Source organism: Budorcas taxicolor, chromosome 1, assembly GCF_023091745.1.
Source record: "Budorcas taxicolor isolate Tak-1 chromosome 1, Takin1.1, whole genome shotgun sequence".
NCBI lineage: Eukaryota > Metazoa > Chordata > Mammalia > Artiodactyla > Bovidae > Budorcas > Budorcas taxicolor.
Window position 1 is genome coordinate 130,301,174 of NC_068910.1, and position 27,068 is coordinate 130,328,241.

Consider the following 27,068-nt stretch of genomic DNA (forward strand, 5'->3'; position numbering starts at 1 on the left):
TGAGCCTGAAAGACAAGTCCCCTGATAGTAAGAGAAAGTACATTTAATTTATTCAAACTGATTTATAAATAGTGTAATTCCAATCAAGTGTCATTCAGATTTACTTTTTAAATTGAAATTCAGTTAATTTACAGTATTATATTAGTTTCATGTATAAAATATAATGATTAAATATGTTTACAGATTATATTCCACTAAAAGTTATTAAAAGATAATGGCTCTAATTCCCTATGCTATACAATATCCTTGTTGCTTATCTATTTTATAGATAATAGTTTTTATCTTTTAATCCTGTACTCCTAATTTACCCCTCCTTCCATCTCCATCCTCGTAATCACTAGTTTATTTTTTGTTTCTGTGAATCTGTTTCTGTTTTGCTGTATATGCTTATTTGTATTATTTTTAGATTGCAAATGTGACATATAGTATTTGTGTTTGAATAATTTTACTAAGCATAATGTTCTCTTAAGTCCATCCATGTTGCTGCAATTGGTAGAGTTTTGTTTCTTTCTATGCTCAATTATATTTCATTGTATATATATGTGTGTATATATAACTGCCAAATTCTTTTTATGTGTTCATCTATTCGTGGACATTTGGGTTGCTTCCATATCTTGGCTATCATAAATGGTGGCGGTTTAGTAACTAAGTTGTGTCCGACTCTTTCGACCCCATGGAGTGTAGTCTGCCAGGCTCTTCTGTCCATCGAGACTCTCCAGGCAAAAATACTGGAGTGGGTTGCCATGTCCTTCTCCAGGGGATCCTTCTGACCCAGGAATCGAACCCAGGTCTCCTGTACTGCTTGGATTGCTTCCATATCTTGGCTATCATAAATAGCACTGTTCTAAATATTGGGCTGCATGTATTCTTTGAATTATGTGTTCATTTTCTTAATATATATACCCAGGAGTAGAATTGCTGGATCATGTGGTAGTTCTGTTTTTAGTTTCTTGAGAAACTTTCATGCTTCTTTCCATAGTGGCAGGACCAATATACATTGTGATCAACATGTACAAGTGTTCCCTTTTCTCCACATCCCCTCCAATATGTGTTATTTATGGACTTTTTGATGACAGTCATTCTGACGGATACAAGGTGATATCTCATTGTGGTTTTGATTTGCATTTCTCTAGTAATTAGCAGTGTTAAGCATCTTTTCATGTCCCTGTTTGCTGTCTGTATGTCTTCTTTGGGAAAAAGGTCTATTTAGATGTTTTACCCATTTTTTAGTTGGGTTGTTTGTTTTTTAAAAATATTGAGTTGTATGAGCTATTTATGTATTTTGAGTATCAATTTCTTGGGCATATCATTCGCAAATATTTTCTCCCATTTTGTTGGTTGTCTGTTTATTTTGTCAATAGTTTCCTTTGCTTTGTGAAAGCTTTTAAGTTTAATTTGGCCCCATTTGTTTATTTTTGCTTTGTTTCTTTTGCCTTAGGATACAGCTTTAAAAAAAATAAATATTGCTACAATTTATGTCAAGTGTTCTTCTTATTTTTTTTCCTAGGAGTTTTATAGTTTCAGGACTTAAGTTATATCTTAATCCATTTTGAGTTTATTTTTATATATGGTATGAGGACATCTTCTATTCTCACTGTTTTACATGTAGCTCTCCAGTTTTCCCAGAACCACTTATTGAAGAGACTGTCCTTTTTCCATTTTATATTTTTGCCTCCTTTGCTGTATATCAATTGACTGTAGATGCAAGGGTTTATTTCTGGAATCTCTATTCTGTTTTATTGTTGTATATATCTTGTTTTGTGCCTGTACCATGCTTTTTTCATTATTGTAGCCTTGTAGTATAGTCTGAAGTCTGGGAGCATGTTACTTCCAGCTTTGTTTTATCCTTTCAAGATTGTTTTGGCAATTTAGCATCTTTTGTGATTCCATATGAATTTTAGGATATTTGTTCTAGTTCTATAAAAAAAAATCTCGTAAGTATTTTGATAGAAACTGCATTAAATCTGTAGATTGATTTGAGTGTATAGACATTTTAACAAAATTGTTTCTTCCAGTTCAAGAGCTCAGGATGTCTTTTCATTTCTTTGTATCATTTTCTGTTTGTTTCTTCAGTGTTTTATAGTTTTTAATGTGTAGATATTTTATCTCCTTGGCTGTTTATTTCCAGGTATTTTATTCTTTTTGGTGGGATTTTAAACAACATTGTCTTTTACTCTCTGATAGTTCATTGTTATTGTACAGAAAAGCAACAGATTTCTATATATTAATCTTGTAACCTACAACTTTTCTAAATTCATTTATTAGTTCTAATAGTTTTGGGGTGGAGACTCTAGGATTTTCTATACAAAATATCATGTCATCTGCCAATAGAGTTAATTCCTTGCTTTCAACTTGAATTCCTTTTAATTATTTTTCATGCCTGATTCCTGTGACTAGGACTTCTAATATTATGTTAAGTAGAAGTGGCAAGAGTGGGTATCCTTGTCTTATTCCTGATTTATATGAAAGTCTTTCAACTTTTCACTGTTGAGTATGATATTACTTGTGGGTTTGTCATAAAGAACCTTTATTATGTTGAGGATTGATCAAAAGCTAGGCCACAAAACATGTCTCAACAAATTTAAGAGAATGGAAATTATACCAAACATTTTTTCCCAACCAGAACAGTATAAAACTAGAAATCAATTACAAAGAGAAAAATGGGAAAAGATCACACATGTGGAGACTTAACAACATGCTACCAAAAAACCAATGAGACAATGAGAAAATCTAAAAATGCCTTGAAAATGGAAAAACAACACTCTAAAATCAATGGAATCCAGCGAAGAGTTATTAGAGGAAAGTTTATAGTGATGCAGGCTAAACACAAAAAAACCCTCAAACCATCTAACCTACCACTTAAAGAAATTAGAAAAAGAAGCAAAGCCCAAAGTTAGTAGAAGGAAGGAAATAATAAAGGTAAGAGAAGAAATACATAAAATAGAGATTAAAAAGCCAATAGAAAATATCAGCAAAACCAAGAGCTGATTTTTTGTAAAGGTAAACAAAATTAATAATCCTTTAGCCAAACTCACCAAGAAGAAAAGAGAGATGACTCAAATAAACAAAATAAAAAGTTAGAGAGGAGAAATAACAGCTGATACCACAGAGATACAAAAAATATAAGAGAATACTACATATAAAATAATAAGATAGTAATACAATAGTTATATGCCAACAAATTGGACACCCTAGATAAAGTGGACATATTTCTAAAAACATACAACTTACCAGACTGAATCAAGAGGAAACATAATTTAAATAGACCAATCACTGGGAGTGGACTTGAATTTGTAACTAAAAAAAAGACTTCCAGCACAAGAACGTCTAGGATTGGATGGTTTCACAGAAGAATTCTGACAGACATATAAAGAAAGACTTATACTTATCATTCCCAAACTATTCCAAAAAAAAAGTAATTTGAAGATGACGGCACACTCCAAATATTCTATTAGTCTGGTGCTACCCTGTTACCAAAACCAGACAAATAAATTACAAAAAAAAGAAAATTACAGGTCAATATCTTTGATGAATATAGATGTAAAAATTCTCATCAAAGCTTTAGGAAACAGTATCCAAAAATATGTTAAAAAGATCATACACTATGATCAAGTAAGATTTTTTCCAGGAGTGCAAGGATGATTCGATATTGCAAATCAATCAGTGTGATACACAACAGTAACAAAAGGAAGAATAAACAATCACACTCAATTTAATAGACACAGAAAAAGAATTTGACAAAATTCAACATCCTTTGATGATACAAGCCCTTAGTGAAGCAAGTATGGAGAATTTACTTATTTTAAAAAAATTTACAAGCTGATTTTAAAATTCATAAGAAAAACAAAATGTTTAAGAATAGCCAAAATGTTAGTTTTTGTTATGAATAACATTGTGATATTGGTATAGGGCAATACAAGAAAACCAATGGATCTAAGAGATATTCCAGAAATGATTCAGGCATTTGGGAGAATTTTGTATATTTTAGAGAAGATATTTCATGGAATGATAAACTATTAAATAACTGACTTTCATCAGTTAGTATCCAGTTTGAAAAAAAATTTTAAGACCTCTACTCTGTACCACTCACAGAAATAAATTCCAGATAGAGAAAACACTTAGTGTTCAAATGGCAACTCAGAGAGTTTTAGCAGAAACAATAACAAGTTATTACTGTGGAATAGGGACATCTTTAGGCAAGCTTAAGAGACAGGCAACAAAGTGGGAGACAATGATTGTTAGGTACATAGCAAGAAATTAATGAATATGAAAAATATTTAATGATATTTTGCTAAACCCTCATCTTTCATAATAGGAAGTTAATAGACAATGTCTAAATAATGAATGAAGCAATTGCAATATACATATGAATCTGAGTCTGCTAGAAAAGATGATTTTAAGAGTTAAAGCTGTGGTTGCCTCTTACCTCTAATAAAGATCAGGGTTTGGCAGTGAGGAGGAACCAGCTTCATTAGTAATCTCTAGGGATGTGCAATATACCCCCTTTTCCCCATTAGGCTGGCAAAATATTAAAAATTAAGAATATTAATAATATCAAGTAATGGAACAGGAATTGAAAAATGAGCATCTAGACATAACAATCATGATTATACATACCAGTATGGGCAATTTGTTGTCAACATTTAAAATATGTTGATAGAAAATCCATTTCAGATATTTATCCTATTTATAGGACCAATGGGCAAAATACTGAAAATAGCCTGAAGGTCTATTAATAGAAAATTGAATAAATGAATGGTACTATATACATACTGTGGAATGCTGTTCTGATAAGGAAGATCCTTCAAGCCATGTTTTTTTAAAGAAAAGATGTAGAACAGTAAGGTTAGTATAAAATCACTTGAATAATGAATTTATGTTTTTACTTACATATTTAAATATTCAAGGGAAAAAGCCCAAAAGAAGATGTACAAATCTGGGAAGGATACTGGTGATTGGCATTGAGGAAAATGGTCAAAGATACTCATATTGTACTTGTGTTGTTCAAATTTTTATGAAAAACTATAATGTGTGTTAATTGGGTAATTAGAAATTAAAAGGAATGCAAAATAAATTAGTATTAGAGGCAGAAGACTGTATTTGTATTGTGATCCACTGCTTATTAGCATATAATCTTGAATAAATCCCTTGACTTCCTATAGTTTAGTTTTTCCATCAGTAGCCTTTGTCACATACAAATTCTTGATTTGAATGTATTCAGTCTTATCAGTCTTTTCATTTGACTCCTGCATTTTGTTTATTACCTACTAGATATTTCCCTTCCTAAGGGAAAATGCAGTTTTATTTTTTCTATCAGTTTTAAAGCTGTTTCACAATTTGATTTTAATTTATATGTAATTTATTTTATGGTGGTTTGATATAAGGGTATGTTTTCATTTTTATATACAAATTATTTATTGAATAGTCAATTCAGTTTACACTGATTTATAAGGACATCTCACTTATATATCAAGTTCTTACTTTTGAGTGGGTCTTTGGGCTTTTTTTGCTGTTACATTGATACATTTGTCTATTATTCTACTGATAGCACACTTTATTAGTTATAATATCTTTACTAAATATCTTGATATATGGTAGCCCCTCTCCATTCTCATTTTCTCATCTTGTTCTATGACCATTTATTCTACTATATGAGTTTTAGGATTAGCTTATCAAACTTTATGTAAATCCTTGTTGGGACTCTGAAACATGGACATATTGATGAATTTAGAGAATATGTACATCATTAAGACATAAGTGTTTTATTTTTTCATCTTATAAACATATATTTACTTTGGCTTTCTTTTATGTCTTTCTGCATAGCTTTACAACTTTTTCACAAAAAAGTCACAAATATCTTTTGTTAGCTTAATTTTAAGTCCCTTACAGACTTTATTGCTCCCATGAATTAATTTTCTTAAAATCTGTTTCATAATTAATTGTTAGTGTATATGTGTTAATCACTCAGGTGTATCCGACTCTTTGCAACCCCATAGATATAGCCCGCCAAGCTCCTTTGTCCATGGAATTCTCCAGGCAAGAATATTGGAGTGGGTAGCCATTCCCTTCTCCAGGGGATCTTCCCAGCCCAGAGATCAAACCCAGGTCTCCTGCATTGCCCGCAGATTCTTTACTCTCTGTGCCACCAGGGAAGCCCATATAAAATACTATTCATTTTTGTTATTTTGTATCCAACTACATCACTGAATGTTTGCTTTCAGTAACTGTCTTTAAATTATTTGAAATAGTCTGTGCATAAAAACATAGCAATTATAGACAAATTTTATTTCTTTCATATGTATTTTGGTGAAAAATTAATCAATAGTCAATTATTGAAAGAAATGAAAAATTATATTCAAGCCAAATTGAAGAATATAACCTGGCGGGGGGGGGGGGTGGTCCTAAGATGGCAGAGAAATAGGACGAGGAGACCACTTTCTCCTCCACAAATTCATCAAAAGAACATTTGAACGCTGACCAAATTCCCACAAAACAACTTCTGAATGCTGGCAGAGGACCTCAGGCACCCAGAAAGGCAGCCCATTGTCTTTCAAAGGAGATGGAAAAGTCCTGAGGCTACTGTAAGAATAAGACATATAACCAGAGGCAGGAGGCTTAAGTCCAAATTCTGAGAACACCAGAGAACTCCTCACTCCAGGGAACATTAATCGATAGGAGCTCATCAAAAGCCTCCATACCTACACTGAAACCAAACACCACCCAAGGGCCAACAAATTCCAGAGCAAGACATACCACGGGAATCCTCCAGCAACACAGGAACATAGCCCTGAGCTTCAATATACAGGCTGCCCAAAGTCACACCAAACCCATTGACATCTCAAAACTCACTAGTGGACACATCATTGCACTCCAGAGAGAAGAAATCCATCTCCACCCACCAGAACACCGACACAAGCTTCCCTAACCAGGAAACCTTGACAAGCAACCCATCCAACCCCACCCACAGCGAGGAATCTCCACAATAAAGAGGAACCACAAACTGCCAGAATACAGAAAGGCCAAACACAGCAATAAACAAGATGAAAAGGCAGAGAAATACCCAGCAGGTAAAGGGACAGGATAAATGCCCACCAAACCGAACAAAAGAGGAAGAGATAGGGGATCTACCTGATAGAGAATTCTGAATAATGATAGTGTAAATGATCCAAAATCTTGAAAACAAAACAGAGTTACAGATAAATAGCCTGGAGACAAGGATTGAGAAGATGCAAGAAATGTTTAACAAGGACCTAGAAGAAATAAAAAAAGAGTCAATATATAATGAATAATGTAATAATTGAGATCAAAAACACTCTGGAGGGAACCAACAGTAGAATAACAAAGGCAGAAGACAGGATAAGTGAGGTAGAAGATAGAATGGTAAAAATAAATGAAGCAGAGAGGAGAAAAGAAAAAATAATTAAAAGAAATGAGGACAACCTCAGAGACTTCTGGGACAATGTTAAACACCCTAACATTTGAATCATAGGAGTCCCAGAAGAAGACAGAAAGACCATGAAAAAATAGTTGAGGAGATAATAGTTGAAAACTTCCCTAAAATGGGGAAGGAAATAGTCACCAAGTCCAAGAAACACAGAGGATAAACAGGATAAACAGGCAAACATAAGGATAAACATAAGGCAAAACTCCCCAAGACACATATTAATCAAATTAACAAACATCAAACACAAAGAATAAACATTAAAAGTAGCAAGGGAAAAACAACAAATAACACACAAAGGGGATACCCATAAGGATCACAGCTGATCTTTCAATAGAAACTCTTCAGGTCAGGAGGGAATGGCAGGACATACTTAAAGTGATGAAAGTGAAAAACCTACAACCCAGATTAATGTACCCAGCAAGGATCTCATTCACATATGAAGGAGAAATCAAAAGCTTTACAGACAAGCAAAAGCTGAGAGAATTCAGCACCACCAAACCAGCTCTCCAACAAATGCTAAAGGATCTTCTCTAGACAGGAAACACAGAAAGGGTGTATAAACTCGAACTCAAAACAACAAAGTAAATGGCAATCAATAATTACCTTAAATGTAAATGGGTTGAATGCACCAACCAAAAGACAAAGACTGGCTGAATGGATACAAAAACAAGACCCCTATATATGTTGTCTAAAAGAGACGCACCTCAAAACAAGGGACTCATACAGACTGAAAGTGAAGGACTGGCAAAAGATATTCCATGCAAATAGAGACCAAAAGAAAGCAGGAGTAGCAATACTCATATCAGATAAAATAGACTTTAAAATAAAGGCTGTGAAAAGAGACAAAGAAGGACACTACATAATGATCAAAGGATCAATCCAAGAAGAAGATATAACAATTATAAATATATATGCACCCAACATAGGAGCACTGTAATATGTAAGACAAATGCTAACAACTATGAGAGGGGAAATTAATAATAACACAATGATAGTGGGAGACTTTAATACCCTACTCACACCTATGGATAGATCAAGTAAACAGAAATTAACAAGGAAACACAAACTTTAAATGATACAATAGACCAGTTAGACCTAATTGATATCTATAGGACATTTCACCCCAAAACAATGAATTTCACCTTTTTCTCAAGTGCACACGGAACCTTCTCCAGGATAGATCACATCCTGGGCCATAAATCTAGCTTAGTAAATTCAAAAAAATTGAAATTATTCCAAGCATCTTTTCTGACCACAATGCAGTAAGATTAGATGTCAATTACAGGAGAAAAACTATTAAAAATTCCAGCATATGGAGGCTGAACAACACACTGCTGAATAACCAACAAATCACAGAAGAAATCAAAAAAGAAATCAAAATATGCATAGAAATGAATTAAAATGAAAACACAACAACCCAAAACCTATGTGACACTGTAAAAGAAGTGCTAAGGGGAAGGTTCATAGCAATACAGGCTTACCTCAAGAAACAAGAGAAAAATCAAATAACCTAACTCTACACCTAAAGCAATAATGACTTCATGATCTGAGCCACAGTCAGCTCCCGGTCTTGTTTTTGCTGACTGTACAGAGCTTCTCCATCTTTGGCTGCAAAGAATATAATCAATCTGATTTTGGTGTTGACCATCTGGTGATGTCCATGTGTAGAGTCTTCTCTTGTGTTGTTGGAAGAGGGTGTTTGCTATGACCAGTGCGTTCTCTTGGCAGAACTCTATTAGCCTTTGCCCTGCTTCATTCTGTACTCCAAGGCCAAATTTGCCTGTTACTCCAGGTGTTTCTTGACCTCCTACTTTTGCATTCCAGTCCTCTATAATGAACAGGACATCTTTTGGGGGTGTTACTTCTAGAAGGTGTTGTAGGTCTTCATAGAACCATTCAGCTTCTTCAGCATTAGTGGTCAGGGCATAGACTTGGATTATTGTGATATTGAAAGGTTTGCCGTGGAAATGAACAGAGATTATTCTGTTGGTTTTGAGATCACACCAAAGAACTGAATTTTGGACTCTCTTGTTGACTGTGATGGCTACTCCATTTCTTCTAAGGGATTCTTGCCCACAGTAGAAGATATAATGGTCATCTGAGTTAAATTCACCCATTCCGGTCCATTATAGTTTGCTGATTCCTAAAGTGTTGATGTTCACTCTTGCCATCTCCTGTTTGACCACTTCCAATTTACCTTGATTCATGGACCTAACATTCCAGGTTCCTATGCAATATTGCTCTTTACAGCATCGGACTTTACTTCCATCATCAGTCACATCCACAACTGGGTTTTTTGCTTTGGCTCCATCTGTTTATTCTTTCTGGAGTTATTTCTCCACTGATCTCTAGTAGCATATGGGGCACCTACTGACCTGGGGAGTTCATCTTTCAGTGTCCTACCTTATTGCTTTTTCATACTGTTCAAAATATATAAGAAGTATAGTTGAAGTATATAAGAGGTATAATTGAAGTATAGTTGACTTAGAATAGTAATTAGTTTCAGCTGTACAACAGAATGATTTGATACTTTTATAGATTATGCCCCATATAAAGTTATTATGATATTATTGTTTACATTGCTTGTGCTATACCTCTTAATCAGTCAGTCAGTCAGTCAGTTCAGTCGCTCAGTCATATCCGACTCTTTGCGACCCCATGAATCACAGCACGCCAGGCCTCCCTGTCCATCACCAACTCCCAGAGTTCACTCAGACTCACGTACCTCTTAATACTCGTCACCTATTTTGCTACCTTCCCCCAGTGCCCTCCCCACTGGCAACCACTAGTTTTGTTCTCTGTATTGTGAGTCTGTTTCTGTTTTGTTATATATTTGTTTTACTTAAGATTCCACATATATAAGAAAACATATACTATTTATCTTTCTTAATCTGACTTATTTCACTTAGCATACTGCTCTCCAGGTTCATTCATGCTATCACAATTGGCATGATTTCATTCTTTTTTGTGGTTGAGAAATATTCCTCTGTGCGTGTGTGTGTACTACATCTTTATCCATTCATGTGCTGATGGATACTTAGGTTGCTTCATATCTTAGCTATTGTAAATGATGCTACAGTGAACATTGAGGATGTGTATATCTTTTTAAATTAGTGTTTTAATTTTCTTTAGGTAAATATCCAGGATTGGAGTTGCTGGATCATACAATAATTCAATTTTTAATTTTTTGAGGAACCTCCATACTGCTTTCCATAGTGGCTGTATCAATATACATTCTCCCGACAGTGCACAATAGTTCCCTTTTCTGCACATCCTTGCAAATGCTTGTTAATTATTTGTGGTCTTTTTGATCACAGCCATTCTGACAGGTGTGAGGTGATATCATTGTGGTTGGTAATTAGTAATGTTGAGCTTCTTTTCATGTGCCTGTTGGATGTCTGTATGTCATTTTTAAAATCAGATAGTTTGTTTTTTGGTACTAAATTGTATGAGCTCTTATATATTTTGGATGTTCATCTCATCGTTTGCAAATATTTTCTCCCATTTCATAGTTTTGTTTTTTTTTTCCTATTTATTGATGCTTTCCTTCTCTGAGCAAAAGGCTTTTTAGTTTGATGTAGTGCCATTTGCTTATGTTTGCTTTTTTGTCCTTGCCTGAGGAGACAGATCCAAAAAGTATTACTGATACTGATTTCAAAGAGCATATTGCTTGTGTTTTCTTCTATGAGTTTTTCTATTTCAGGTTTAAGTATTTTGTCCATAGAGTTTATTTTGTTACAAGTTATGAGAAGATGGTCTAGTTTCATTCGTTTACATAACTTATGTAAGAAACTGTCTTTTTCCCATTTTGTATTCTCGCCTCCTTTGTCGTTGATTAATTGACCATATGTGCATTGGTTTATATCTAGGCTTTCTGTTCTGTTTGGTAGACCTACTTGTCTGTTTCTGTGCAGCATCATACTGTTTTGATTACTTTAGCTTTATAGTATTTTTTTTAAATCAGGGCATGTAATACCTCCAAGCTTTTTTCTTTCTCAAGATGGCTTTGATTTTTCAGGGTCTTTTGTGGTTCCATTCAAATTTTAGGGTTATTTGTTCTAGTTCTGTGAAAAATGCTGTGGGTATTTTGATAGAAACTGCATTGAATCTGTAGATTGCTTTGGGTAGTATAGACTTTTTAACACTATAAATTCTTCTAGTCTGTGAGCATAGAATATCTTAATGCTTATTTATGTTTTCTTCAGTTTATTTCATCAGTGCCATATAGTTTTCAGAGTGTAGGTCTTTCACCTCCTTGGTTAAGTATATTCCTAAATATTTTATACTTTTTGATGCAGCTTTAAATGGGATTGTATTCTTGCTTATTCTTTCTGATAGTCATTTTTAATGTATAGACATGCTGATTTATATATATTAATTTTTCTGCATCCTTACTGAATTATTAGCTCTAATAGTTTTGAGTGGAGTCATTAGAGTTTTTTATATGAAGCATCATGTCATCTGCAAATAGTGACAGTTTTACTTCTTCCTTTCTAATTTGGATGACTTTTATTTTTTTTGTCTGATTCCTGTGATTAGGACTTCCAATTTTATATTAAATACAAATGAACATTCTTTTCCTGTTCTTGATCTTAGAGAAAAAGTATTTGCCGTTTACTTTTCACCATTTACTATAATGTTTACCTGTGGTTTTGTCACAGATGGCCTTTATTATGTTGAGATATATTCCCTGTATACCCACTGATGAGAATATTTATCATGAGTGATTGTTGAGTTTTGTCAAATGCCTTTTCTGCACCTTTTGTAATGATCATATGATTTTATCCTTCCCTTAGTTAATGTGATGTATCACAGTGATTGATTTTCAGATACTGAACCAAATTTGCACTCTTGGGAGAAATCCCATTTGATCATGGCATAAGATTCTTTTTATATGCCATTGAATTTTGTTTGCTAATATTTTGTTGAGGATCTTTGCATCTGTATTTTTCAGATTTATTGGCCTGTAATTTCCTTTTTTGTAATGTCTTTGGGTTTGATATCAGTGTAATACTGGATTCAGAGAATGAGTTTGGAAGTGTTCCTTTCTCTAATTTTTTGAAAGAGTTTGAAAGGGATAAGTGCCAATTCATCCTTAAATGTTTGGTAGAATTCCAATGTGAAGCTATGTGATCCTGAACTTTATTGGGAGTTTTTTTTTTTTTTAATTTAATTGCAGATTCAGTTTCATTACTGGTAATTGGTCTTTTCATATTTTCTACATTTTCTTGGGATATTTTACATTTCTTGCAGTTTGTGCATTTCTTCTAGATTGTCCAGGTTGTCATATAAATGTTTGTAGTATTCTTCAGTTATTGCCTTTCTGTGATAGCTTTCAAAACTTGTTCATTTTTTATTGTATTTATTTGGGCCCTCTTTTTTTCTTGATAAATCTGGCTAAAAGTTCATTGATTTTCTTTATCTTTAAAAAGTTAACCTCTTAGTTTCATTGATTTTTTCCCCCATTTTTGTGTCTCTGTTTCATGTATTTCTCTCTATGGGCTCTCCCCTTTTCTTTATTATTTCCTTCCTTCTAATTGTTGGGCTTTGTTTTATTTTTGTAATTCTCTTAGATTTCTAGATAGTTTTTTTTGATACTTTTGTTTGTTTCTTGAGGTAGGCTTATAATGCTATAAACTTCTCAGCTGTATTTGTTGCATCCCATAGACTTTGAGAAGTTGTGTTTCTATTTTCATTCATCTCATCTTTAAATTTCCTCTGACTTGTTCATTGACCCATTGATTTTCTAGCAACCTATTGTTTGGTCTTCAAGTGTCTGCAGCTTTTCCACCTTTCATCCTATCATTGATATCTAGTTTCATACGCTTATGGTCTGAAAAGATACTTGATGTGATTCTACTCTTCTTAAATTTATTGAGACTAGTTTTGTGGCCTACTGTGTGATATGTCCTGGTGAATACTCCATGTGCTCTTGAAAAGTGCATATTCTGTAGTTTCTGGATGGAATGCTTAGTAAATGTCTATTGAGTTCGACTGTCAAAGTATCATTGAAGGCCAGTGTTTTCTTTTTGATTTTCTGTCTGGGTGATTTATTCATTGTTGTACATTGGGTATTAAAATCCCTTACTCATACTTGTTATGGCAATTTCTTCTTTTATTGTGCCTGTTATTATTTGGCTTATATATTTAGTTGCTCCTATGTTAGGTACATGTATATATTTATTAATATTATTTCCTCTTTTTGGGTTGAGCCCCTTAATATTATGTGATGCCCTTCTTTTCCTTTTGTTACAGCCTTTGTTTTAAAGTCTATTTTGCTGATATGAGTTGTATTACCCCTACTTTCTTTTCATTCTGTTTGAATGGAACATCTTTTTCCATACATTCACTTTCAGTCTATGTGTGTCTTTAGCTCTGAATTGAGTCTCTTGTAGACAGCATATAGATGAGTATTTATTTATTTATTTTTATCTGTTTAGCTATGCTGTGTCTTTTTGTTGGGGCGTTGAGTTTACTTCCACTTAAAGTGATTGTTGATAGGCATGTGCTTTTTTCCATTTTGTTATATGTTTTCTGGTTGTTTTTGTTGTTGTTCAGTCCATAAGTCATGTCCAATTCTTTGTGACCCCATGAATTGTAGCATGCCAGGCTCCCCTGTCCTTCACTATCTCCAAGAGTTTGCTCAGATTCACGTCCATTGAGTTGGTGATGATGCTATCTAACTATCTCATCCTCTGCTGTCCCCTTCTTCTTTTGCTTTCCATCTTTCCCAGCATCAGGGTCTTTTCCATTGAGTTGGCTTTTTGCATCAGGTGGCCACAATATTTAAGCTTCAGCTTCAGCCTCAGTCCTTCCAATGAACGTTCAGGGTTGACTTCCTTTTGGATTGACTGGTTGGATCTCCTTGCAGTCCAAGGGACACTCAAGAGTCTTCTCCAGCACCACATTTCACAAGCCTCAATGGTGCTTAGTCTTATTTATGGTCCAACTCTCGCATCCATACATGACTGCTGGAAAAACCATAGCTTTGACTATGCGGAACTTTGTCAGCAATGTCTCTGCTTTTTAATATGCTGTCTACTCCAGTACTCTTGCCTGGAAAATCCCATGGATGAAGGAGCCTGATAGGCTGCAGTCCATGGGGTCGCAAACAGTTGGACACAACTGAGCAGCTTCACTTTCACTTTTCACTTTCCTGCATTGGAGAAGGAAATGGCAACCCACTCCAGTGTTCTTGCCTGGAGAATCCCAGGGACAGGGGAGCCTGGTGGGCTGCTGTCTGTGGGGTCACACAGAGTTGGACACGGCTGAAGCAACTTAGCAGCAGCAGCAGCAGCAGCAGCAGGCTTGTCGTCACTTTCCTTCCAAGGAGCAGATATCTTTTAATTTCATGGCTGCAGTTGCCATTCACAGTGATTTTGGAGTACCAGAAAATAAAATCTATTGCTTTTTCCCCTTCTGCTTGCTGTGAAGTGGAGGGAGCAGATGCCATGATCTTAGTTTTTTGAATGTTGCGATTTAAGCCAGCTTTTTCACTCTCTTCTTTAACCCTTATCAAGAGGTGCCTTAGTTCCTCTTGTTTTCTGCCATTAGAGTGGTATCACCTGCATATCTGAGGTTGGTGATGTTTCTCCTGGCTACCTTGATTCTAGCTTACGTTTCATTCAGGCCAGCATTTTGCATGATGTACTGTGCATATAATTTAAATAAGCAGAGTGACAATATACAGCCTTGACATACTTCTTTCCTAATTTTGAACCAGTCTTTTGTTCCATGTTCAGTTCTAACTGTTCCTGGCCTGCATACAGGTTTGTCCGGAGGCAGGTAAGGTGGTCTGGTATTCCCATCTCTTAAAGAAATCCACAATTCATTGTGATCCACACAGTCAAAGGCTTTCAGTTCAGTTCAGTTCAGTCGCTCAGTCATGTCCGACTCTTTGCGACCCCATGAATCGCAGCATGCCAGGCCTCCCTGTCCATCACCATCTCCCAGAATTCACTCAGACTCACGTCCATCGAGTAAGTGATGCCATCCAGCCATCTCATCCTCTGTCGTCCCCTTCTCCTCCTGCCCTCAATCTCTCCCAGCATCAGAGTCTTTTCCAATGAGTCAGCTCTTCACATGAGGTGGCCAAAGTACTGGAGCTTCAGCTTTAGCATCATTCCTTCCAAAGAAATCCCAGGGCTGATCTACTTCAGAATGGACTGGTTGGATCTCCTTGCAGTCCAAGGGACTCTCAAGAGTCTTCTCCAACACCACAGTTCAAAAGCATCAATTCTTCGGCGCTCAGCCTTCTTCACAGTCCAACTTTCACATCCATACATGACCACAGGAAAAACCATAGCTTTGACTAGACAGACCTTAGTCGGCAAAGTAATGTCTCTGCTTTTGAATATACTATCTAGGTTGGTCATAACTTTTCTCCCAAGGAGTAAGCATCTTTTAATTTCATGGCTGCAGTCACCATCTGAAGTGATTTTGGAGCCCAAAATAATAAAGTCTGACACTGTTTCTACTGTTTCCCCATCTATTTCCCATCTCTTAAAGAAATCCACAGTTCATTGTGATCCACACAGTCAAAGGCTTTAGCATAGTTAATGAAGCAGAAATAGATGTTTTTCTGGAATTCTATTCCTTTTTCTATGATCCAGTGAATGTTGGCAATTTGATCTCTGCTTCCTCTGCCTTTTCTAAATCCAGCTTGTACATCTGGAAGTTCTCGGTTCATGTACTATTGAAGTCTAGCTTGGAGAATTTTGAGCATTACTTTGCTAGAATTTGAAATGAGTGCAGTTGTGCAGTTCTTTGAACATTCAGTGTCGTATTATAGTAAAAATCATCGCACAGTAAGTAATATTTAGCTGAGTGACTGAGTCTTGAGTATGATCATCCAATCATTTTCTGTTCTCAAATGCTCTTCTTTTGAAATGAAGTAGGTATATTTTGTTAATTGTCTTATTTATTGATTTACAAGTCAATATCAACTATGTTTAATGACATGAATCTCTAGAATATCTTTGTGAACTACTGAAAGTTCATCAATCACCAACTTGAAACACTGACTTAAATCAGAGATAAAATTGGATTTGATAGAAAATAATTTGAAGCCAAATTAGTGGCCACATTTTTCAAGTGCATAGGCCTGAATGGCATATACACTGTTTATTCAGTTATCATGTTCATTTTCTCTTCCATTTTTCTGTTATTCCGTTTTTCCCATTTATTTTTATGTTGTGTCATGCATACTTATGCTTCCCTGGTGGCTCAGATTGTAAAGAATCTGCCTGCAATGCAGGAAACATGGGTTCAATCCCGGGGTTGGGAAGATGCCCTGGAGGAATGTCTGGCAACCCACTCCAGTATTTTTGCCTGGAGAATCGCCACGGACAGAAGAGCCTGGCAAGCTACGGTCCATGGGGTCACAGAGTCGGACACGACTGAGTGGCTAAGCACAGCACATATATACTTACAAGTTTTCTCATTTCATTGGTATATATTTATATTGAATAGAGTTCTTTTGCTAATATTTTTCAATGTTGAACATATTCAGGTTTGGAAAGATTGGTATTTTAAATAAAGTTGTATTATGTAGTATGGGTTTACTTTATTGTATTAACATTAATCTTTATTTGGAACAAGCTAAAATTAATGTTAGAATTACAAAAATGATTGTTCTACTGTTTTCCAGTTGCTAATAGGTTATGAAAATGGTACTGTAGTTTTCTGGGACTTGAAATCCAAAAGAGCAGAACTGAGAGTTTACTATGATGAGGTAAGTGATTTCTACTGAACTATTTGGAAAGAGTATTGTGATTTTATGCCTGTTGTCTACTTTTACTCCTTGTATATTACCAGTATTTTATTTTTGGAAAGCTGCCTTATTTTGATCCAGTGCCTCATACTGCCTGTTGGTTTTTGCTTGAGTTTTACCTTGGAGTTGTTCTCCTGAGTGGAAATTTTGCCTTGATGAACTATTTTTAAGCTTTTTTGACATCTTACATATATTGCTTTCTATTACTTATCTTTTTCTTTTCTTTAGGCTTCATGATTATTTCTTACCTTTTTGTCCTTAAGGTCTCTAAAGATACTGTTCATGTCTTTAGAAAATTGCTTTTCTGTGGCAGAAAGTTTACGTAGTCAGTTTGAAAGGCTTTATCGTCTAATACTTGCCTTCTTAAAATAGAGAGATTTTTTAAAATAGTAATACTTATTGTTACTAAGAATCAGATCTTAAAGTATGTTTTACCATATAGAATTGAGATTTTAGATTTTCATGTAGAGAAATCAATGAACTCATATTGAGGAATAGTCTCTTAATTGATCTTCAGGTGTTCACAGATTGATTCTAGGCCATTAAGTATTTTCTTCTTAAGAGGCTAATGAGAGAAGAGTGAGGCTAAGGGTAAAAGGTGAGAAAGGGGATTTATGTCTTGTAGCTGTGGAAATAAAGGTGATCATCTAGGCTCTCTATTAAAGTTTAAAAACTGGTACAGTGGTGAGAGATAGAAGAAAATACAGGTCATAAATCATTGTCTAGCATTATCCAGGCTTAAATAGAAAGAGTACCAGAGAATTCAAGACAACACTAAGATAAATAGAAAAAGAATTTTGAAAAGAAAACACATTTTAAAAAGCACAGTTCCTTTTTCTGCTCCCTTCCATCCCCTTATAACAGTAAAATTTAAATTTTGATGCTTAAAGATGCAAGCCTTTAGTTATTCCATAACTGCTACCCCTATTCATTTCTTAGTGGTTCTAGCAAAATACAATTTTATGTTATATACAAGATTATTATCATGGTAACAAAGAATTCAGAAGTAAATGATATAACAGCTGGGTAATTTGATCATGATTGGTGAGCAATATTCTGGCAAGCAATGTCATACAAATTATGCGCTTTATGAGCAACCTATAGGGCACCTTTAATCATAAGAAGGTCCTGGAAAGCTAAGCTAGGGTTTTCCTTTTGTTAAATACATAAAAATAAAGATGAGGATGGAGATCATTTATTCTGTAAAACTACCCTTTAGATAAGAGTGCAAATACCATCTGTGTGTTTAGCCACTTGGAACTAGAATAGAGCAGCTGAAATAGAAATCCAGATGAGAATTCTCAGTTAACTAGTTTTCTTGTAGCTGTAAAAAGTGTGGAAGGAAAGTTTCTAACCTTAAAAAGTAAATGAAAGCCATTTTGCAATGAAATGTCTATATAAATATTAACAATGTTAATCCGTAGAATAACATACTTTACCTATTTTGTATCTAGAATTATATAAATTATATAAAATCTATATAATGCATAATTATATCCTGTCATTTTAATAAAGGTAGTTATATACTTCATGTTATTACTAAACTCTTAAAAATTTTCTCAGCACTTTTCCTCTCACAGTTTGAAATCATCTGTAATACTTACCTGCAGTAGTATCTAATAAGTCACCAAGGATCCCTTCTTAGTCTTTTAAGTTCCTCACTAAGTCTGTGACTTTACATCAGTCCAACTCAATGGACATGGGTTTGGGTAGACCCCAGCAGTTGGTGATAGACAGGGAGACCTGGCATACTGCGGTTCATGGGGTCACAAAAAGTCAGACACGATTGAGCGACTGAAGCCTGTGACTTTACATCAGTCCTTTGTTCTTAAATGGTTTCTTCATTTGTTTGTATTGTTCCGTCTCATTTTTTCCACCCCTCATTTCTCCATCATTGTTTCTTTCCTTTAAATTATACTCTTCAGGATTCTACGTCTTTACCCTCTTTTCATTTCTCCTTCAGTTTGCGTTTACATTCATATTCAGCCTCCCATCATTTCAAATATTACCTATATTATGCTGATAAATTAAAATTCATATATTTTTGGTGCAAATATCTAATAATATATTAGGTAACTTCAGATGAATATTCCATTGGCACTGAATTAGTATTTAAAGACCTAATTCTCTCTGTATGTTTTTATTTCAGTTTTTCAATTTTGATTTAGTTATTTCAATTTAGAACCCACAGACTCATAGTTGACCCTTTTTTCTTCTTCATGTGGTATAAGCAGTCACTCTTGCAGTCTTCTTGATCCCATTTTTATATTATCTCTCATTTATCTCCTCTCTTTTTTCATTTCCACATTCAGTGTCCTAGTTGAGGATGTTATCTTTTGCCTTGAAGACTATAGTAGACTTTTAACTAATCACGTTTCCTTGGCTATCTTAGCTTTACAGTATATCTTTCACTATCAAGATTACCATTTTAAGACATAGCTGATCATAATTTCCTACCTCAGAACCTTTAAATGGGTCCCAGTTGTCAACAGTACAAAGTCTTATTCCTTGACAGGAGATTTAAGGCCTTGGTGCTGTCTTTCCTTTGAACTTAATGTATGGCATTCTTTCTATACACTCCTCATACATCAGACATATTACTATCTCCTAAACATACCATTTACTGCTCACTTCAAAGCCTTTGCTTCTGCTTATACTTTATCTTGAACTCCTTTCTTTCCTCTTATGCATATCAAAGTTCAGTTAATTCCTTGGCAATTGTAAAGCTATTTGTACAATATAGCCACTTGATAAATAACTACTGATGAATTCAGAGTTTTGTAAATCCAAGATCATTTTCAGAAATAAGTATACAAATTTTATTTTCACATTAGCTGTAAAGTTTTTGTTTCATCTGTATTTTTAAAATAATCTCTCACAAAGAAATCTCTCTGAGTTTGACATGAGGATAATCTTTTAATTCCTTTAGTAACTGCTGTTTTTCCTGTTTTCAGATTATTACTTAGCTTTTTGGGATTCCTTTGTCTTTTTTGTTTATAAGAAATTCAGTTACAGCCACTGAATTAACCAAAGTTACTAGTGTTTTATTTTCCATATTGTTTTCCATTAAAATTTTTTTCTTTAGTTGTATTATATTTGGTTTTTCAGAAAACCCTTAAAGTCCTTCTTAAAGAATGGAGTAAGGTATAATCAAATAAATAGAAATTAAATATTTACCCATTAAGTCAAGTTCAAATGCCAGCTCTTCAACCTCTTCAATAAATGATTATTTGACTTCCTATTCTTTAATAACAGGTTGGTTTTACATGCCTACTCTTCTATACAATAAGTGTACTTCTTTTATAGAACTTATTTTGATTTTATGTTATATATCTATTATTTTTATATCTATCTTCTCCAGTAGACAAATTCAGTGGGATATAAAGATTAGGGCTGGGGATGCTTTCTCTGCACCTACCATTTTTAGCAAAGTAGTCTGAAAGAACTTTATTAAATTGACTGAGGTTCATCCAGGTTAACATGTAGAGGAGGCAAGCAGTGGCCTTTGCCTTTAGATACATACAAAAATGAGAAGAAATAAGCTGAGAAGACAAAGAACTGTTTTTTTCACTCTCATTGCCTCTACTGAACCCTGGTAGTAAAAAAATATTCTCTGCCCAGTAATGGAGACCAGAGTGAGAGAAAAAATAAGTCTGTTGTGTCATGGTATCATTTCCAATTAATCAAATCTTACCTTGAGGTCCACTGATATACTGTTTCACTTCTAATATGTCTAATGATTGCTCTAGCCATCATTTGTCTATAATAATACTTATTGTTTGGAAATATATGTGTGTGTAAATAGATGTATAAGTTTGATATAAATAAATATATTCATAACTTAGTTGTATAAATATAAATAATAACACATATATCCATAACTTAATTTTATAAATATAGATTTAAAAACTAAATATTAAAAGTTCTAAACAATAAGTATTGTTATAGTTTCCTTTCTCGCAGTTGTTTAAGTTCCTTTAAGGAAAGATCATGCTGTATACATCTGTTCAACTTTTATGTCTACTAGAGTTTCTTTTATTGTGCAATAAATAGCACATTACCCAAGTTCCCTATGTACTTTACTAATTTTGAAAGAATACCAAGGGTGTGGCAACATTTGATAACATAAATACTTATTCATTTAACAAATATTTGGGTACCTACTTTATGTAAGATATTGTGTAATCACGGGGAATAAAACAATTCAGGAAAATGTAACGATTGCTTTTTAATTTAATTTATAACTACAGAATGAATCTGTAAATACAAACAATTTTAAGCTCTTCCTGCTTTAAGTCAATTTAAATAGCATATGTTAGAGTTAACATAGTTCATTGATTCCAAATATAGGTTTTGTTAGTTAGATGTTGGATTTGAGTGGTGTAACCCGAGCAAGGATATCTTCGTCTTTCTAGCCTATTTTACCATGTGTAATTTGGAAACACATAATATCTGTTTGGTAGGATTAAATGAGATAATGTACATAAACTCCTTACCTTGGGGTCTGGCACATAGTAAGCCCTCAAATTGCAACTCTAATGTAAATTACTTTTTAAGTTGGATACTTTAAGTGAAATTAAATTCTGCCTCACCTGAGATTATCTTCTGTTAACCTTGCTTTTACTTCCATGTAATAATTTTCAAAGAAGCATTAAAGGATATGGGGAAGACATAGGATTTACAACAAAAAGTTCTGGGATCCAACAAAATGAAATTTACTTAACTTTTCTTTATCTAAGGAGATAAGATTTTACAGCCTCTTATATGCCTATAGAGAGTTGAAGCCAAAGGTAGTATGATCTAGGTCAGAAAAATTACATGTTTCTTAAGTGTTATTGCTATAATAATTCTGTGTTAAAATATTTTTCCTTTGGAATATAGAATGATATATCAACTTTTTTCCTCCTCTACTTGTTTTTAATTGTTATTTCATTAGGCTATTCATTCAATTGATTGGCATCATGAGGGCAAACAATTCATGTGCAGCCATTCAGATGGTAGCTTGACTTTATGGAACCTGAAAAGCCCAAGTCGTCCTTTCCAGACCACAGTTCCACATGGTAAGATATATGCTTTCAAAAGAAAGAAACTCTGGAGATGCAGTGCCACTACTTGAACTAGGAAAGTTGGTATCATTATCACTAAAAAGAGGTAATAGAAGATAGCTTCTGATTCTAAATACCCCTTTATACCTCCTTCAGATGCCCACCTTATGACCCAAAGTTTCTAACCTTACCTTCCTCCTGTCAACTTTTCTACATTGTAACTGAAAGTATATAGAGACCTCCCAGGCAAAAATCGAATTATTGATGATTGCTGTGTCTGAAGCAGAGGAAATGATGCAGGAATTTGACCAATTTTAAGGGGTAAGGAAGCTAGTGAGAGATGGGACTTTATGGATCTAACTCTTAGACCTAATTTCTGTACTGCTTTAGAGTCTTTTATCTTCTAAATTCCCCCGTTTATTTTCACTTATGCCATTTGAGTACTGTGGTTTTTATTGTAGGTTGTATTTCTTATTATATCCCTCATTGAAAGGAGATATTTAGGATTTATGTTGGTTCTACCTAACTGGACAGAATAACAATGTCAAATGTATGAATAACTTTTATTCAGAGGCTGTATTGTTTTCCATAATATAGGTGATCTGAGTTTTCATGTTTACCTCATACTCTTGGTTGTAAGAATAGAAAAGTCAAAACCTAGAGGTTATCAAATACATTGTGTTACAGTTTCTGGGTGTTTATTACAGTTTTACATTTAGAAAATAGTGGTATGTTTGTATAGTGGGTGACCCATAAATCAAAAGATGGAATTATTCCAACTTGGGTTGTTCTGCCATCTTTTTGTACCATCATGTTCTATCTGCAAAAGACTAAATTATTGCAGCATTTATCTTAGCAGTTTACTTAAGAGATTGCCTTACATTTAGGCAGTTAACTTAGAGATGCTTTATTTATTTATATAGAAGTACCATTGATATATTATTTATATTAGTTTTGGGTATACAGTATAGTGATTAAATATTTTTATAGATTGTACTCCATTTAAAGTTTATATAAAACAGTGGCTATAATTCCCTGCAGTGTGCACATGGTAGTTTATATCACTTCATCTCAAACCCTAGTTTGCCTCTCCCCCTTCCTTCTCTACTCTGGTTACCACTAGTTTGTTTTCTGTATCTGTGAGTCTGTTTCTGTTTTGTTTTGCTTTTGGTTCCACATGTAAGTGACAAAGAGTATTTATCTTTCTTTGAATTGTGTAACTTAGCATGCTGTTGCTGCTGCTGCTGCTGCTGCTAAGTCGCTTCAGTCATGGCTGACTCTGTGCATCCCCATAGACAGCAGTCCACCAGGCTCCCCCAGTCCCTGGGATTCTCCAGGCGAGAACACTGGAGTGGGTTGCCATTTCCTTCTCCAATGCATGAAAGTGAAAAGTGAAAGTGAAGTCGCTCAGTCGTGTCCGACCCCATGGACTGCAGCCTATCAGGCTCCTCTGTCCATGGGATTTTCCAGGCAAGAGTACTGGAGTGGGGTGCCATTGCCTTCTCCATAACTTAGCATAGTACTCTTCTATTCTGCCTTTCATTTACTTTATAATTAGACATACACAATTAATTACCATGAAGTTCCAAGTATACTTGAGAAGAATATAATTTCCTTTTACACGAAGGTCAAGTTTGAAATTCTTATTTTTACTTTGTACTATTTAAATCTTCACTGTTTTTATTATTGAGTTTTCAGTTCTTAGAGAAATACCTATTATTAAAACCTCTATTATTGTGAATTTTTGCTTGTAATTCTATTCATTTTGAGTTTATACTTTAAAAACCAAATAGCTAAATGTGGCTCATAATGTTTATCAAATCTTCTATGATTTAACTGATATTTGACTACTAACCAATTTCTGAGAAACTGGTATTAAAATTTGGTTATAGAATTATCTGCTCTCTTTAATTTTGTCCTTTTTTTTGTTTCATGTGTTTTAAGATTTTATTATTAGACATCCATCATGTCTCCTGTAGAGAACATATAGTTGGGTCTTGCATTTTTATTCACTCTAACATCATTTAGTTGGAGTGTTCACTAATATTAAATATAATCACTTATGGTATTGCATTTTTGTTCCTTTTATCTCCCCCTTTTGCCTTCTTTTGGCTTATTTTAAAGTTTTTACTGTAATTCATTTGAATTTACATATAGGCAACTTGCCTTCATCTTCACATAGTCTTTTTAATCAGTTGCTCTAGGGATTACAGTATACTTCCTTAGCTTTCCATATTAGAGTTAATTGTAACACTTTACATAAAATGTAGAAATTTCACAACCACATATATTTATTTACCTTCACCCATTGTCCTTTATGCAATATTTATCATATTTATTACATCAAAATACAATGTTTTAATTTTTACTTTGAATACACTTAAATATTTTTTATTGTTGTATAGTTAACTTACAATGTTAGTTTCAGGTGTACAACTTAGTGATTCAGTTGTTTTTTCAGATTATATTCCAACATAGGTTATTACTGAATATAATTCCCTGTTCTATGCAGTGAATCCTTGTTGCTTATCTATTTTATGTATAGTAGCTTATATCTGTTAATCCAGTACTTGTAATTTTCCTCTCCTCCCTTCCCTTTTACATTTGTTTTCAATATCTATGAGTCTGTTTCTATTTTGTATATAGATTCATTTGTATTATTTTTTAGATTCCACATATAAGTGATATCATAGTGTTTGTCTTTCTCTGACTTACTTCACTAAGTATAATGTTCTCTAGGTCCATCCATGTTGCTGCAAATGACAATATTTCATTCTTTTTATTGCTGAGTAATATTCCACTGTTATGTGTATTTGTCACACACCACATCGTAAGACAGTCATTTGTTGATGGACACTTGAGTTGTTTCTGTGTCTTGGCTATTGTAAATAGTGCTGCTATCAACATTGGTGTGCATATATCTTTTTGAGTCAGAATTTTCTTTTTTCTTTCTTTTTGGATATATACCCAGTAGTGATATTGCTGGATCACATAGGTAGCTCCATTTTTAGTTTTAAAGGAACCTCCATACTACTATCCATAATGGCTATACCAGTTTATGTTCCTTCCTGCAGAGTTCTCTTTTCTCCACATCTTCTCTAGCCTTTATTATTTGTAGACATTTCGATAGCCATTTTGACCACTGTGAAACTTAACTTATTCTGTTTTTTACTTGCATTTGACTAGCATTTCTCTAATAATTAGCAATCTTTTCATATGTCAGTCATCTATGTCTTCTTTGGAAAAAATGTCTGTTTAGGTCTGCTCACATTTTGATTGGGTTGTTGGGTTTTTAAAAAAATATTGAGTTGTATGAGCTATTTGTATATATTAGGTATTAAACCCTTGACAGTCACATAATTTAAATATTTTATCCTATTCTGAGGGTTGTCTTTTTGTCTTGTTTATGGTTTTCTTTGTTGTACAAAAGTTTTTACATTTAATTGGGTCCCATTTGCTTATTATTGTTTTTGTTTTCTTTATTCTAGGAGATGGGTCAAAAAAGATCTTGATGCAGTTATGTCAGTGTTCTGCCTATGTTTTCCTCTATGAGTTTTATTGTATCCAGTCTTACATTTAGGTCTTTAATGCATTTTGAGTTTATTTTTGTGTATGGGTGTTAGGTACTGTTCTAATTTTGTTCTTTTACATGTAGCTGTCCCGTTTTCCCAGCACCACTTATTGAAGAGGCTGTCTTTTCTCCATTGTATATTTTTGCCTCCTTTGTCATATATAAGGTGACCATGAGTGCGTGGGTTTATCTCTGGGCTTTCTATTATGTACCATTGATCTACATTTCTGTTTTCTGCAAGTACCATACTGTCTTGATTTCTATTGCTTTGGAATATAGTCTGAACTCATGGCACCTGATCCATCCAGCTCCATCTTTCTTTCTCAGTATTTTTTTGGCTATTCAAAGTTTTTTGTGTTTCCATACAAATTTTTAAATTATTTGTTTCAGTTCTGTGAAAACATGGTGGTAATTTGACAAGGATTACATTGAATCTATAGATTGCCTTGATATTATGGTCTTTTTAACAATATTGATTCTTCTAATCCAAGAACATAGTATTTTCTTTCCATCTGTGTCTTCTTTAATTTCTTTCATCAGTGGCTTATAGTTTTTGGCATACCAGTCTTTTGCCTCCCTAGCTAGGCAGGTTTATTCCTAGGTTTTTTATTCTTTTTGAAATCATAGTAAATGGTACTATTTCCTTAAATTTTCTTTCTGACAGTCCATTGTTAATGCACAGAAATGCAACAGATTTCTGTATATTGATTTTCATCCTACAACTTTACTGAATTCATTGATTAGCTCTGATAGTTTTTTGGTAGTATATTTTGAATTTTCTATGTATAGTATCATGCCATCTGCAAACAATGACACTTTTACGTCTTCCTTTCTGATTTGGATTTCTTTTGTTTCTTTTTGTTGTATGATTGTCATGGCTAGAACTTCACAACTATGTTGACAGAGTGAACATCCTTTTTTTGTTCTTGATCTTTGAAGAAATGCTTTCAGCTTTTTACCATTGATTATGGTGTTAGTTGGGCCTTCCCTGGTGGCTCAGATGGTAAAAAATCTGCCTGTAATGTGGGAGACCAGAGTTTGATCCCTGGGTCGGGAAGATCCCCTGGAGAAGGGGGATACTTCTGCCCACTTCAGTATTCTTGCTTGAAGAATTCCCTTGGGCAGAGGAGTCTGGTGAGCTACAGTCCATGGGATTGCAAAGAGCTAGACATGACTGAGAGAGGAACACTTTCACTTCATGATATTAGCTGTGGGTTTGTCAAATATGGCCTTTAT

General features: G+C 34.1%; 1 protein-coding gene across 1 annotated transcript in view; it reads left to right on the plus strand.

Annotated features, from left to right (window-relative positions):
* STXBP5L (syntaxin binding protein 5L) overlaps positions 1-27,068 on the plus strand; it is a 308,945-nt gene that overhangs the window by 131,146 nt on the left and 150,731 nt on the right. Inside the window, exons 7-8 of the mRNA XM_052639468.1 lie at positions 17,094-17,177; positions 22,153-22,276. Of these exons, the coding sequence (XP_052495428.1) occupies positions 17,094-17,177; positions 22,153-22,276 (208 nt within the window). The remainder of the gene's footprint in view (positions 1-17,093; positions 17,178-22,152; positions 22,277-27,068) is intronic.